General features: G+C 35.5%; 1 protein-coding gene across 5 annotated transcripts; it reads right to left on the bottom strand.

The window, feature by feature from the left end:
- Window positions 1–1367: 1367 nt before the first annotated feature.
- LOC116118842 (protein ALWAYS EARLY 2) lies at window positions 1368–12340 on the bottom strand. Of its 5 annotated transcripts, none has more exons than XM_031404796.1 (20): window positions 12255–12340; window positions 11232–11346; window positions 10877–10972; window positions 10707–10769; window positions 10182–10259; window positions 9398–9572; window positions 8265–8530; window positions 7817–8168; window positions 7405–7482; window positions 6579–6856; window positions 6435–6491; window positions 5705–6022; window positions 5379–5563; window positions 5009–5291; window positions 4490–4696; window positions 3473–3631; window positions 3043–3186; window positions 2719–2934; window positions 1994–2284; window positions 1368–1809 (listed from the first exon to the last, which is right to left on the bottom strand). In XM_031404796.1, exons 2-20 carry the CDS (start codon window positions 11328–11330, stop codon window positions 1645–1647), a joined length of 3510 nt encoding a protein of 1169 aa, XP_031260656.1. In that variant the 5' UTR covers window positions 11331–11346; window positions 12255–12340; the 3' UTR covers window positions 1368–1644. The 5 variants fall into 5 exon arrangements, with proteins under 5 accessions (XP_031260656.1, XP_031260660.1, XP_031260659.1 ...); XM_031404800.1 differs by having other exon boundaries at window positions 3076–3186; XM_031404799.1 differs by having other exon boundaries at window positions 11232–11342; window positions 12255–12324.
- Window positions 12341–13259: the final 919 nt, after the last annotated feature.

Raw genomic sequence — 13259 nt, 5'->3', positions numbered from 1 at the left:
TTTTGTCTATAGAATAAATAAGTTCAATCTTGCTCTTAAAACAACCCTACACTTAGAAAAGTTTCAATGGAAAATGTCATTGATTCATTTATATAATGCTGGGTGTTTCTGATATTTTCTTAACTATATGGCATCTTTAAAATTTTCGTGAACATAATGGAGTTGTATAATATTTCTGCAAATAGTAGTTTGAAAATTACCCAATGACCCAGTCTCCCACATTGTTTTCATTAATATCATTGACATCCCTTAATTGATTTGTCATTTACAATTTCATCCTCGTGGAAAAAATTTCAAGATAAATATAAGCTTAAACTCCCATGAACCATAACCAGTATTAAGGGACTTAAATGGTATTTGCCTAATGAAAGCTCTATTTTAAAAGTCGGATTGGATCGGCTGGTCTAACCGGTTCGACTAGGACCTGGTTGTGTGTCCGGTCCGAACTAATATAAAACCCACTATTAATTAAAAACCGTTTAAACCTGTTATCAAACCGGATGAACAGTGCGACGCGCCTGATCAAACCGGACCGCTTGGTAAACCGGGTCAATGTTTAAAATGAAAAAACCCTAAATCTGATTTATTTTTCACGCGACACCACTTCTCCACTCTCTTCAATCTCTCAACTCTCCAAAATCGCAACTCCATTCTCAAAGTAACTGTACTCAATCTCAATTCAATCTCTCAACTCCACTCTCCCTTGGACCCTTGCTCGACGACGGCAGCACCTCCCTCGCTGGATTTCGGCAATAATGCACTTCCCTTCTCCCTTGCTCGATGACGGCAACACCTCCCTTGTTGGATTGCGTCGCTCGGCGATGGCAACACCTCCCTCGCTGGATTTCAATAGCGATGCACCTCCCTTTTCCCAACATCTCACTCGCTGGATTTCGGCGACGACGCACCTCCCTTCTCCCTTGCTTGACGACAACCCCTCCCTCCTTCGTTGGAATCGATGACGACAACACTTTTCCTGCTCAAAATCAACAAAGACGACGCCTCTCTCTTTTGTAAAGATATTTCCACTTTTTTTTTTTTTATGAATCTATTGCTTTGATAGATAATTTGTTCACTAAATTTGTATGTAAAAACCACTTGCACCAAAGGTATTTTATCATTTAATTTGTAATGGATGATGTTTAGGGATTTTGGATTATAGTTGAATCATGTTGAGATTGTTTTTGAGTTTGAATTGGGTGGTAATTAAGTTGGTATTCTGAAATTTTCGAAAAAAAAAAAAAAGGATATTTTGTTTGGCTGTGTTAACATCACTGGTCTAACCGGCCGGTTGACCCATGACCCAAACAATGAAGCGAGTTGCCCTTCGGTCCAGGTTTTAAAACAATGAATGAAAGTTCTAATCCTGACAGATAATTCCAATTACATTCAACTCAAAAGTATTGTGAATGGGATGAATTACAATAGCCGCTCATTACAAAGTATAAATGGGAGGAAATGGGAGGAAAAAAAAAAATGCCCAGTTAAATACTTTTGAGGCACGTTACTAATGGGTGATACTAACAATGGCTAATTGTTAATTGAATTAGTTGAAACAAAAATTCATAGCTAAGCTCTAAACTAAACCCTAAACCAAGATTTAACCAAAATATTTACATGGTAGATGGTGCAGACTGGGAAGATTCAAGTTGGTATCAGAGCCAGTATTTGCGTCTTAATGCGTCCCATGCACATTTCTATCTCTCTGTAAATGGGCAGGTTCTGAGGGCAGCATGGATGCAAACTTGAAACAGCAGAATCGATTATCTGAGCCACATAGGCTGGAGGATACTGTCGTTCAGTACACGTCTGCAGATTACCAGAAAATAATTCTCAGCATAGCAATGAAAAAGAACTGGCCAAACAAAATCAGAGAAAGGAAAGATGGCATAAAGATTTAACGGCAAGCCTGTTCCACAGTCTGAACGCTTTTGTATGAATAAGCAAACACAATAAAGGAGCATTTATGTCATAACAAAACCTCCCAAGTTACCTGTATCATGAGCATTGTAGCAACGCATGAAGTGATAAGCTCCGAGGGGATTTGTGTCTCATTTTTGTTAGAACCATCCTGAAATTTGGGACCAGATGCATAACTAGTAAGCAGGGGCTCTGCTGCACCGGAAACAAACTGATTGTGATGACTCAAACTGCCATTGACCTGCTCTGGAGACCTGATCACTGGCACCCTAGAGTCGGATATGAATTGCCGCTTATCTATATGGTCTAAAGCTTCTCCAATCCTAATATAAGCATCTTCCCCTTCCTTTATTGATGACAATGCCTGAAACGCAAATTGCATCAGTCAGCAGCAACTAAAGAACCAGTTGATGCATGCATCAACCCGCAGACAGCTATTTTAGATGATTCTCACAGTCCATAAAACAAAACTTAATAATATGAATTATCTAAACTGAACAACAATGAAATTGACAAAGTTGCACTACTGATAAAATATAATCAAGAGTCGCGAGTAGTAACGCCAAAGTAAGAGAAAGATATTAAATTTCTGGAGTTTCTTTATGTATATTATGTAAATTATTCAATCCACAACAGGGGAAGAAAAAGACATGAACGGATAGAAAGATCCACCAGTACACTGATGGTGTGAAACTACTACTACTTTATTGGCAAATAAAAAGTAGAGAATGGGAATTTCAATTGAGTTCATAACCACACCAGTACACTGACAAAGAGAGACTAGAGGACTCTTAATACCTTAATAGCAGTATCTACCATTGTATGTGCTCTTAGTCTTGACCCTCTGACTATTTCAATGACCGCAGGTCCAGATTCTTGTGAGGCATAAGAATTATCAAAAGTATTTGTCAGGCTTCCTAAGAAACTAGAGTTGGCTGGGAGCTTCAGCCAAGGCGGTAGGGAGCTTTCAGGGTATGTATTCCTTTGTCTCAAATGAAGTAAAGCGGAAGAAGCCTGCATAAGAAAGCAATAAATCAAACATTGACACATGGCCAAAGAACAGAAATGTAATTTGAAAGATAGATGAAAAGCACAAAACTAGCACTTATGGAAGCCACATGCCTGGCCATTGGCTTCCTTTAGCTGTACAAGTACCGTGGCAATATGTTTCCTGAGAGGTTCAGAATCTTTTACAGAGCCATCTCCACCATTATGGCTTTCCATTATGTCATTGTTAGTGTTTTTAAGTTCCATTAACAATACTTCCTACAGCATTGGAGAAAAAAAATAAGGATCCATGAGGTCATCACTTTTAATGCAATTCCATTACGATCACATATTAGTACATATGCAAGACACCGAAAAATCCTGATGTGGAAAAGCAAAATACAATGATATATTAATTACTAAGTGGATAGACATACAAGTAAATCACATGATTCAATAGTGTTACACTCCTATAGATATGCTGGATAATTCTGAGTAAATTATATAAGTCATCATCATATGGTAAGCCATACAAGTATAATATGAAAAAATTATATAGAATAACCTTCTTAGCAAGAGAATGGTACAGCTCAGAAACTGCTCGTATATCAACTTCCCTTTCTTGGATCTGTGCCACCGTACAAGGTTGACCATAGGCTTGTTGTGCACTAGCAATGTCCGTAGCCACTGATTTTGCTTGCGGAATGGCACAGTTTGTATCCCCCTGTGCAAAATGTCAGCAAAATTTTTTAATGTCATCTGTAAAAATACTGACTCAATTAAAATGCATCATGTATGAATTTCAGACTTCAAAAAGCAGTTGTTAAGATAGGGTGGCAACTCTCCAAATCCCTTACCCTTTGGAGAGTGCTTCCAACTAACTTGAGCATCAAAGGGGTTAAGTCAGCACATGGCTGACATCCCTAATAACTCTCATTCCGTTTTGCAGGTCATGTAATTATTTTCAAACCAATACAGTGACAGGACCAACTCAAAGACACTTATTTCTTTTTGATGGAGTAAAACTGTCTAGTTCACGGAAAACTTGACTTCTCCAAAAACTTTGATAACAGGAATATATAACTCATGAACTAATTAGTATATGGGAGGAATAGATAAGTGGAGGCTTACCACTAAATACTGGTAAGAAGTAAAAAATGAGAGCCCCCAATTGTTTGGAAGGCCAAATGGTAAATTTGGTGGTAAACAAGAGTGAGGATAAAAGTTTAAGAAGTTCAAGCCACATGATGAATTGCCAGCCTTTCGAATTTCATTGTTGGACTGCTGGCAGTCAGCAGACCATTTTGTACAAAACCATCTCATATATCCATAATGTCCAAAATCATGCTCCAACTCTTTTTCATTATTTGGTTTTCTGTTTTTGTTTTAGAGTTAATTTCATAGTAAGTGTGAAAGACAAGAAAATAACCTTGAATCTTTTAGAACATTTTGAAACTGTACTAACCAACCAAACGAAAAAAAAAAAAAAAAAAAAAAAAAAAATGACTGCAGCAGGTTCAACTTACAGACTTCAGGGAATATTGAAAATAATCTGATATTTAAGTTTAATAAGCATTCATACCTGTGTCTGTTTTAATAAAGTGTCCATGGTAATGGGTGCTTTCTCCATATGCCCACCTGAAGCATATATTATGGGTCCACCAAAATTAGGATGTCCATTCACTTGAGGCTCTTTAGATATTGCGGAGAGCTTATTAGAAGCAACAAATTGTCTCCTCAGAGCTTCTGGTATGTTATCAAATGTATTTGAAGGCATGCAATCAATATCCTGTAACAAAGATTTTATCATTATCTCACATATATATATGAATTACTGAGAATAGTAATTTTACAAGCTTGGCACACGATATAATTTCTTCAATTGATATGATCAACTAGTTTAACATATTGAACAAAGATAGTCAGCCTAAACATTGAAGGATATGACCCACAATCAGCTCAAAACCACCTTAACAGAAAACCTAGCACACAAACTCTCTCTGTGTTATGCTCCTATAAATTAATGATCATGAGAAAAAAAGATATTCCAAATGAAGATAAGAAGAAACCATAACAACAATACGTCAAAAACTGTAACTACCATGACAAATTCGACTCCTATCTCAGAATGATCAAACCGAACCCTGCACTTGTCATGATCAACTGTGAGTACACTCCCATCATGCAGTTCCCTTGTTTTAGGATGAATTGCAATCACTCTCTGTCCAACTGATAAAGGGCGTGGTAAATCTCTTGGAAGTCCTTCCCTAATACCAGTCCGAAGTTCAGCATAATGTTTTCTCACTGATTCCCGGTAATGTTTGAGTTTTTCTCTTTCATCACGCAGAAAGCGTTCAGAAAACCTCCGAGGTTTGCCAAGGGAACTGCATCAACTAACAATTGCAATGTAAATTATTGTTTTCATTATTAACACATAATGCAGTAGTAAATACACAGAAGCTCAGAAACACCTTCTTATGACACCCAATTCCACACGAGTAAGCCTTGGAATGTGCCCTAGTCCAACATGATTCAAATACTCCACAAACTCCCTATTAGCAAACCAAGGATAATCGATTGCACTGTAGAACCATTCAAAAGTGCACCATCTACGCACCAATTCAGATGACAAGCAACAAGAAAGGTTTTCCTGTGCATACAAAACATAAACAATAAAGAAATGCCCTAAACTTTAAAAGACTGGGAAAAATAACTGACAGCAAGTGTCCAGTTTTGCCCTGTATTCTCTCTCATCATAGCCCTTGCTCAAACACATGAAAGAATAAAAAGGCTTTACCTTTGGAGAGATAACCTTGTCTTGTTGTGAGATTAAGCATTTATTTGGCTGGTTTTTCAATATGCTCTCAGAAGGCTTCAGCTCTTTTGAACTAAATTTCCTCTGTAAATGCATCTTTTGTCTTCTTTGCTTGCTACCTTGGCTTGCAGCAGGAAGTTGTGCAGTTGATGCCACTAAATCTATCCTTGCTCTTTTCTGATCACTACTAATAGCAGAAGCTTCCAATACCCTACCCGGTTTCCATTGCTTCGACTGAGCAGAAACTTGGTTGGTGCGCTTACCCTTAATAGAAATTTTACTATCTCCTCCAGGTGAGGCCTACAGTAGATTTGGAAAGGAAATGAAGGGAAATATAGTTAAATTGTCATATATATGAAAAGAAAAAATGAAACGAGAGATCTTTGCAAGCAAGTGCAATAAAATTATGCTTGTATTCTACTACATCCATAATTCATTAATCCCACGTTTTTAAAATATAGAGGAAAACAAATCATTGGGAAACATAAGCATTAACCACAAAGGCCCTACAGAAGTAGGAGACCGTGTTATAATGAATCCACATGTTATAAGCATAACTTAAAGAATAATAGCTTGTACAAAACTTTAAGAAAATTCTTTCTCATACTATCTAAGCTAGGAGATGATACAATATTAACAGTAAAGTACATTGCTAAAATGGAAATGTCAACAGATATAACTGTGCTACTTCAAATTTTAATTTTTTGCATACCTCACTCTCCAAAGTTCTATTCAAATGAGAATCTGCAAGAGCTTCAGCATTTGAAGACTGCAACATGCAAAAATAGGCTCTTATCAATTAAACCAAACAATTAATAGACGATCACAGAAAATCAATTGCAGCCCTGATAATTACCTTTTTTGTGAAAATAGGTTTGCGCCTTTTTTTCATCGAATTACTTAGAGGCTCTGGCTGTTCTTTTGCCTCTGTGACAACTTCAACATCAATATCTGAGTATCTTCCCTGTTTAGACTTTCTTGGGATAACACCTTCCACTTCAGTAATAGTTCTCATTGCCTTCTCTTTGGGCCCGGAAAGTTTATCAGGAATACTAGTAGATGTAGCTTCAGGTGCACTAGACTTGTCATCCATATCAGTTACAGTTCTTTCTTCCTTCAACTGTGCAGATGATTCTGTACATAACATGAAGACAAATATACAAAATGTAATATATCTATATTTCATTTTTTTTTTCTTTTTAACTATACTTATCATCCTTACCAAGATGCTTCTGGACAAAACAAGAAGGCAAATAAAAGGAAGGAAATAAATCAGTATTTCATTTGTAAGTACACAAGCAGAAAATTAAAAGAACCAAATGAAAAAAAACTTAGCTAAGATCAGAAATGGCTATTAAAAAAAAACAAGTTAATTGTGAATACCAAAATTGAATAACATCATTAGAAATTTTGATGCTATTAAATCTTGAGTTGCCAAAAATTGCTTACTGCAATACTCAGTAAAAATAAGTGTGGAAGAATAGAAATCACAACAAAAACTTGAAGCACTAAATATCTAAAACACTAGAAGGCCAATGATAATTAACTAAAGTGTTTATAGCCATCATGATTTCCTGAAAACATATTCACTATCTTTTTAGTTCTTTCTATTCCTTCCAACCATATTTCATTCTTAAGAAAAACCTATAAAGAAAGTCATACTATAAGCATTGACAACATACCAGATTCCATTGTAGAGTCTGGGAACATTAAGGATAAATCAGCCAACGTTTGCAGAGCATCCAAGGAGGAGTTTTCATCTGAATGAAGAGTAAAAAAGGATTAGATGTTGATGGCAACTTTGACACACAGTTGCAGAAAGATCCAATAAATTTGCTCATAACAGGACATAGTTTCAGGGAGACCATTACATTTAACAAATTTGTGCACCATGCTTTGGACAATAGATCAAGACATTACTGTAGTAAGACATAATAATTGACCAAAGCATAAAACCTCAAAAGCAATCCGTATTGATTTTATTTTTCTCTTCCTTTCTGGTCAACAGCCAACAATTTGCGGCAAAATATGTTTAATTATGCGGACTAATTTAACTACAAATTTTATAAACTGAACAGCTCTGTGGTTTTGTACCTCCAAAGAAAAGTTTCTTCTTTTTCTTCCTCTGACCTCTTGGAGGGAATCGCTCATGTTTTGCATTTAAAACCTCTGTGTCAGCTTTACCCTTTAGAGCGCTCGTTCCTTCTTCAGTACCACTACATGCTTCAGCCCCATCATCAGACAGACTGTTTCTGACCTCTTCAACTTTCATTTTCTTTCTGTAAATCTTTTTTCCCTTTCTGTGAACTTCAACTGTACCGACACCTTCCATAGGCATTGAACTTCTATCTCTAGCAGAAAAACCATTTTCAGGTTTTCTGCTTCCCGTTCTACCTTGAGATCTTTCTTCAGACAGAGAAGCAGCACAAAGTTTGGCATGAGCTGTCTACAAGAAATAAAAACATACCCCTCATTACAAAATAATATTTTAGTTGTGAAAACAGAAAAGACATAACAAAAGATATATATAAACGTCAAATACTGTTTTATCCCAGCTCTGAACTGGTGAGGATTTTCCATGCTCTGTTCTTTTGTATGGTGACTGAGAAACTTGTGGAGATCCTCCCCTTTGTGATGCCTCAGTTAATGCTAACGCTGCCACGTGTGCAACCTCATCATCATTAGCATCAACTTCCGACTCCTGCTTTTTGTTATTCAGTAAAGTATAATTGACTCTATTATCTTTCTTATAAGAATATGAAACAGGGATGCGAGGTGTCCTTTTCTTTACTGCACGAGGCTGACTACCTAAGAAAAATATGGAACTGTTAGAAGTGGAACCCAACCTTCAAGTGGATAACCATTGCTGCAATGATTATATTAAAAAAGAAGTTGTGTTCTGATCATTTTGCACTTTACAGGAAATATTTAAAGTTACAACAGTATTTCCTATGCCTACGGTACAGATAACTGGGAAATAATAAAGATTTAACATCATGCAGAAAAAGTCAAGTTGCACAATTGCCATTTTCTACTGGATTTCAATAAGCAGGAATTCTCACTGCACTGAAGACAATCACTGCTGATAAGGATTAAATTAAATATCTAAAAAAATCAACAACAAAGATAACCTCTCTTGTGCCCATTGAATATGAGTGTAGAATATGATTTTAAGATAAAATTAACTTCCTTTCAACTGTTCTTCAAACTAGCAATACATCACCCAAAAACTTGTCTGGTCCAATAGGAAATCATTCTTCAAGTATCAGTTATACCAAACAGAACAACATCATACAGATAAGACTAAGGATCCAAAAGGTCAACAGAGACAAGAAAAGAAGTCCATAAACAATTATCTCCTACAAAAAGATCGTCCATGAAATACATTCGACATCCATGAAGACATTCATTTAATATATCTAATCATCTAGTCCACAGAGATAATTGCTCCCTCCTTTTCTTTCTTTTTCCCTTTCCTTCAATTACCTTAAACTAAGAAGTCATTTATGCACTCCTTTCACCCCTGCAATAATTATAATACTCCTCTCATTAGTAGTAAACGAATAAAAGCAATAAAGTAGTGTACAGGTACTTCCAATTAGGAACATAAATAACAAATTGAAGAAAAACCAAAAAGTTGCTCTTTCTGAACTAGCCTCAAAAGCAAGGTGTTACCATCTGAGCGTGCTCTCTTCAACAACGATAGGCATCCATCAGTTGATGCCATTGACCAAGACATTAAAACATCTTCTTTTGAGGCACCTAGCTGATGTTTCCCTCGCTTGCGTTTCTGAGATTTTTGTGGTATGCTAGAAGCATCATTGCTCTCTCGTTCACTATCACTGCCTTCCTGTCAGTTCCAAACCCAAAAAGTGTCCATCTAGTCAGTATATAGCAAGCCCAGACTCAAGTCAAACTACCTCATTTAAAAAAACAAAATTCAAAATATTGTACATACAAAAGAAATTTTTTCACACATCTTTGAATTGCTATGAAGAGTGTAATTTTATTTAATGGCGTCAATTCTATCATTTCTTCGGTGGTAAGGTAGTTGTCAGTCAACCAGCGTTATAATTCTTGACTAATAAAATAAAAGTACTTAGTTTTGAAAGAAAAAGAAAAAAAAGGCTACGAATGCACATCGTTGTCATTAATTTTTTATTTTGTAACAGCTATAGCTTTTTCTTCACTTGGAAAACATTTTTTTTGTAACATATTTGAGTTTCTATCCTCTTGAACACTGAGAATAGGCTTTGACAGGACATTCAACCATATCAATACACACAAAACAACAATGCTATCTATTTCCAGCAATGCTAATAAATTTTACAAAAACTACAACCATATCAACTTACAAACACAAACATAAGAAAATAGAAATTCACTGATATTCACAATAACGCTCAGCGTCACAATGGAAACTTCAGTTGACATCTCAAGACCATAGATCAAATCTTACCAGGACATTATAGTGATCTGTCATCATTGCAATAAGGCCAACCACAGATGCTGTTCCCTCTGGCAGGGACAAGTATGCCTGAAAATCAAAATAAGCTCAATCGTGAGTGAAATATAGTTTCATTCTAAGAATTTCAAGGGTTGAGCTATTCTGCAACAACTCAGAATTAGCACTAATAAACCGGAAAATTTCCATGCATACAAATCCATATTGTAGATCATAATAGTTCACACAACATCCCAAACATGAAAAGAGTAAATTGGGCCAAGTCCAAGAATGGAATCAAAATTCCTAATATTATATTCAGCTAAATCAGTTCCTTCAGTGACCGCAAAATCCTGAGCACAGATATATATTGTATAACAAGACTTGTGTGTGAGCAGCAACATTACTTTTTTTAAATCAAAAGATTAAGATATATGAAGAAACACCAATACATACAGCCAACAGCATCCATAGCAGAAACAGTGATGACGACTACTAATATAGTAATTAACTAAGCAAGCATTGCAGGACTAAATTTACCCGATTCATATTGTAGAGGGCCTCCACCATTTCAACAGATCTGTTACGAACTTGTGCAGCCACCTGAACATAGAGAAAAAAATCAACTATTAAAATGACCCCAAAAAAATATTCAAAATTAGCATTTGACACGGAAATTTACAGAATAAAATATTCCATGTTAAACATACCTTTTTCCAATCTTTTCCATAATTTCGATAAGCTTCATAAAAACGCTGAAGCTCCCCCTTGCTCCATTGAGGTCCTAATTTATCAGACAATTTCTTCTTCAAGGCAAAAGATTCAATAGTCAACACATTGAAAGAGAAATAGTCAACAAAATGTGCATTATAGGTGTGCAGTACCCAACCAAAAAAAAAAAATTTTAAAAAAAATTCCATGAGGTAGAGATTTCTTCTAACGAAGATTTTCAAGACTTCACTAAAACAGGAGACATTTGTCTGAATTCTGCTCCTTCCCTAAATTGGCAAGCCTTTTATCACAAAAAAAAATGTTTCCTTCAGCAGAAACAAATCAAAGACTCACCTTTTGCTTACTTCTGCTTGAACTGCTGACATCTTTAACGGGAGACGCCTCGTTTGCGTATCGCTTATTCACACTTCTAGATTTTCTCGTTGGGGCCATCAACAAACTTTTCTAGCTGAACCGAATGAACAATAAATTAGCAAACAAAAGGCACCAGTATGTACTATCCAAATAAAGACACTTTCTGAATTACAAATTTCACTTCATGGATGCATTCATCAGCAATTGAACATCAACCAGAGGTACCAGAAGTACAAAAACTCAAAGCAAAAGGTACAACACACAGCAGAAGTATTTTGTAAGAGAATAGATCGATGAAAACAGCAATCCCAGAAAAGATTAAGACTTAGAACCCATTAAAAATCGCAGCATTGCAAATCAAAATACCCCCCAATTTAAATTCACTACAAGTACCCTAAATGAAGCTTAGATTCAAAAACTGTTTCGAGAAAATAAAAGAACACCCAGTAACACTTTCAGAAAACAAAAGCTTGAACCGAATCAGACACATTCAAAAACCAAAATTTCAAATTAACTAACAAATCGGTAAAAATAACACTTTCAAAAACAACAAAAATTTCAAAAAAAATTTTATCATGAATTCAAACCTGCTGTTAAGAAAACATAAGACATCCTAAACCACTTCCAGAAACAACAAAAACAAAATTTGAACCAAATCAGACAATTCAAAAACACACCCAAAATCCAAAATTCACTAAAAACCAAACACAACCGCAGTTCAAAACACAGAAACAGATCAACAAAAACCCCTTTCATAAAAAAACACCGCAAAAATTCAAATTTCACGCTAATTCACAAAAACCCCAAATTCAAATTCAGTAACAAAAACCCAATTACCATATAACTTCACGAAATCGTCCCTTCCAATCAACACCACACTTTCCAGACCCCAATTTTCAAAATTTCACCAAAAATTCAAAAAAACACAACCAAAAATATTTTACTTTCATTCATTGTCAGTAGTTTAAACCCTAATTTTTAAATCCAAGACGCAACACATACCGCCCCTTTTGAACCTCTCGCGATCTGTGGTCGAAATCGATAATCATTCAAACAAACAGGGAGGAAGAATCTTAGAGAAATCAAAACACGAAAATTTAAAAAAAAAAAAAAAAAAAACCAAAATCAAAAACAAAAATCAAAACTTTATGAAGAGAGAGAGAGAGAGAGAGAGAGTGAATGTGAATTTTTTTTGATAAAGAGAAGAGGCGTTGCCGCGAAACTTGAATATATGGAGGGCGTAGCCAATCAGGTTTTGTTTTGTGTTTTGTTTTATCTGTTTTTGTTTTGTTTGAATGTTTTGTGATGGGTTTTGGGGGGTTTCTGGCCGTGCACGTGGTGCTGATGGAGGATGGAAGGGTGTGATTAGGAGTGTGTTGGATTGCCGTTTTAGGGTAATCGTAGAGGATAAAATTTGAAATTATGTTGAAAGGTGGGTAAATTACAAGGAGAATCCCTGTATTTTTATACTATTTCAATTGTCTCTCTTCAAATTTTATATTCATATACTTTTTTTTTTTTTTTTTAATTTTCAGTCTAAAATTTTTAGACCAAATATAAATAAAGTTAAATTAATGAAATTGTATGATATAAAAACGTGTATTAGTAGAACGCTCGTTCTACCTCCAAGGAAGCAAGTATTTATGCGATGACCTAAAAAATCATATCGAAAATATATAGTCAATAGATAATATGTGAATATTTTTATTTTTTTTTATGACTGAAATGTGTAGACCAGCTTGTATGCACCTCAAGTAATCCTCAAGACCTTTTAAACACTATATAAGTTTAATGCATTGTTTTAAAACTTGGACTAGAGGGTAACCCGTTCTGCTGCCCGGGCCATGGGTCAACCGGTCCAACCGGTTGGACCAATGATGTCAGCAATAATTTTATTTTTTAAAAATTGCCCATTAATCTCTTAAATTATAGTATATAACAAAAACACCCCTAAAATTTTAAATAAGTCCCTAAAACTTTTAATTATTTCAAAAATACCTCCAAAAA

This window comes from Pistacia vera, unplaced genomic scaffold (genome assembly GCF_008641045.1).
Source record: "Pistacia vera cultivar Batoury unplaced genomic scaffold, PisVer_v2 Contig860, whole genome shotgun sequence".
In the NCBI taxonomy this organism is placed as follows: domain Eukaryota; kingdom Viridiplantae; phylum Streptophyta; class Magnoliopsida; order Sapindales; family Anacardiaceae; genus Pistacia; species Pistacia vera.
The sequence above is the reverse complement of the archived record's forward strand: the minus strand, read 5'-3'. Positions and strand labels throughout refer to the sequence as shown.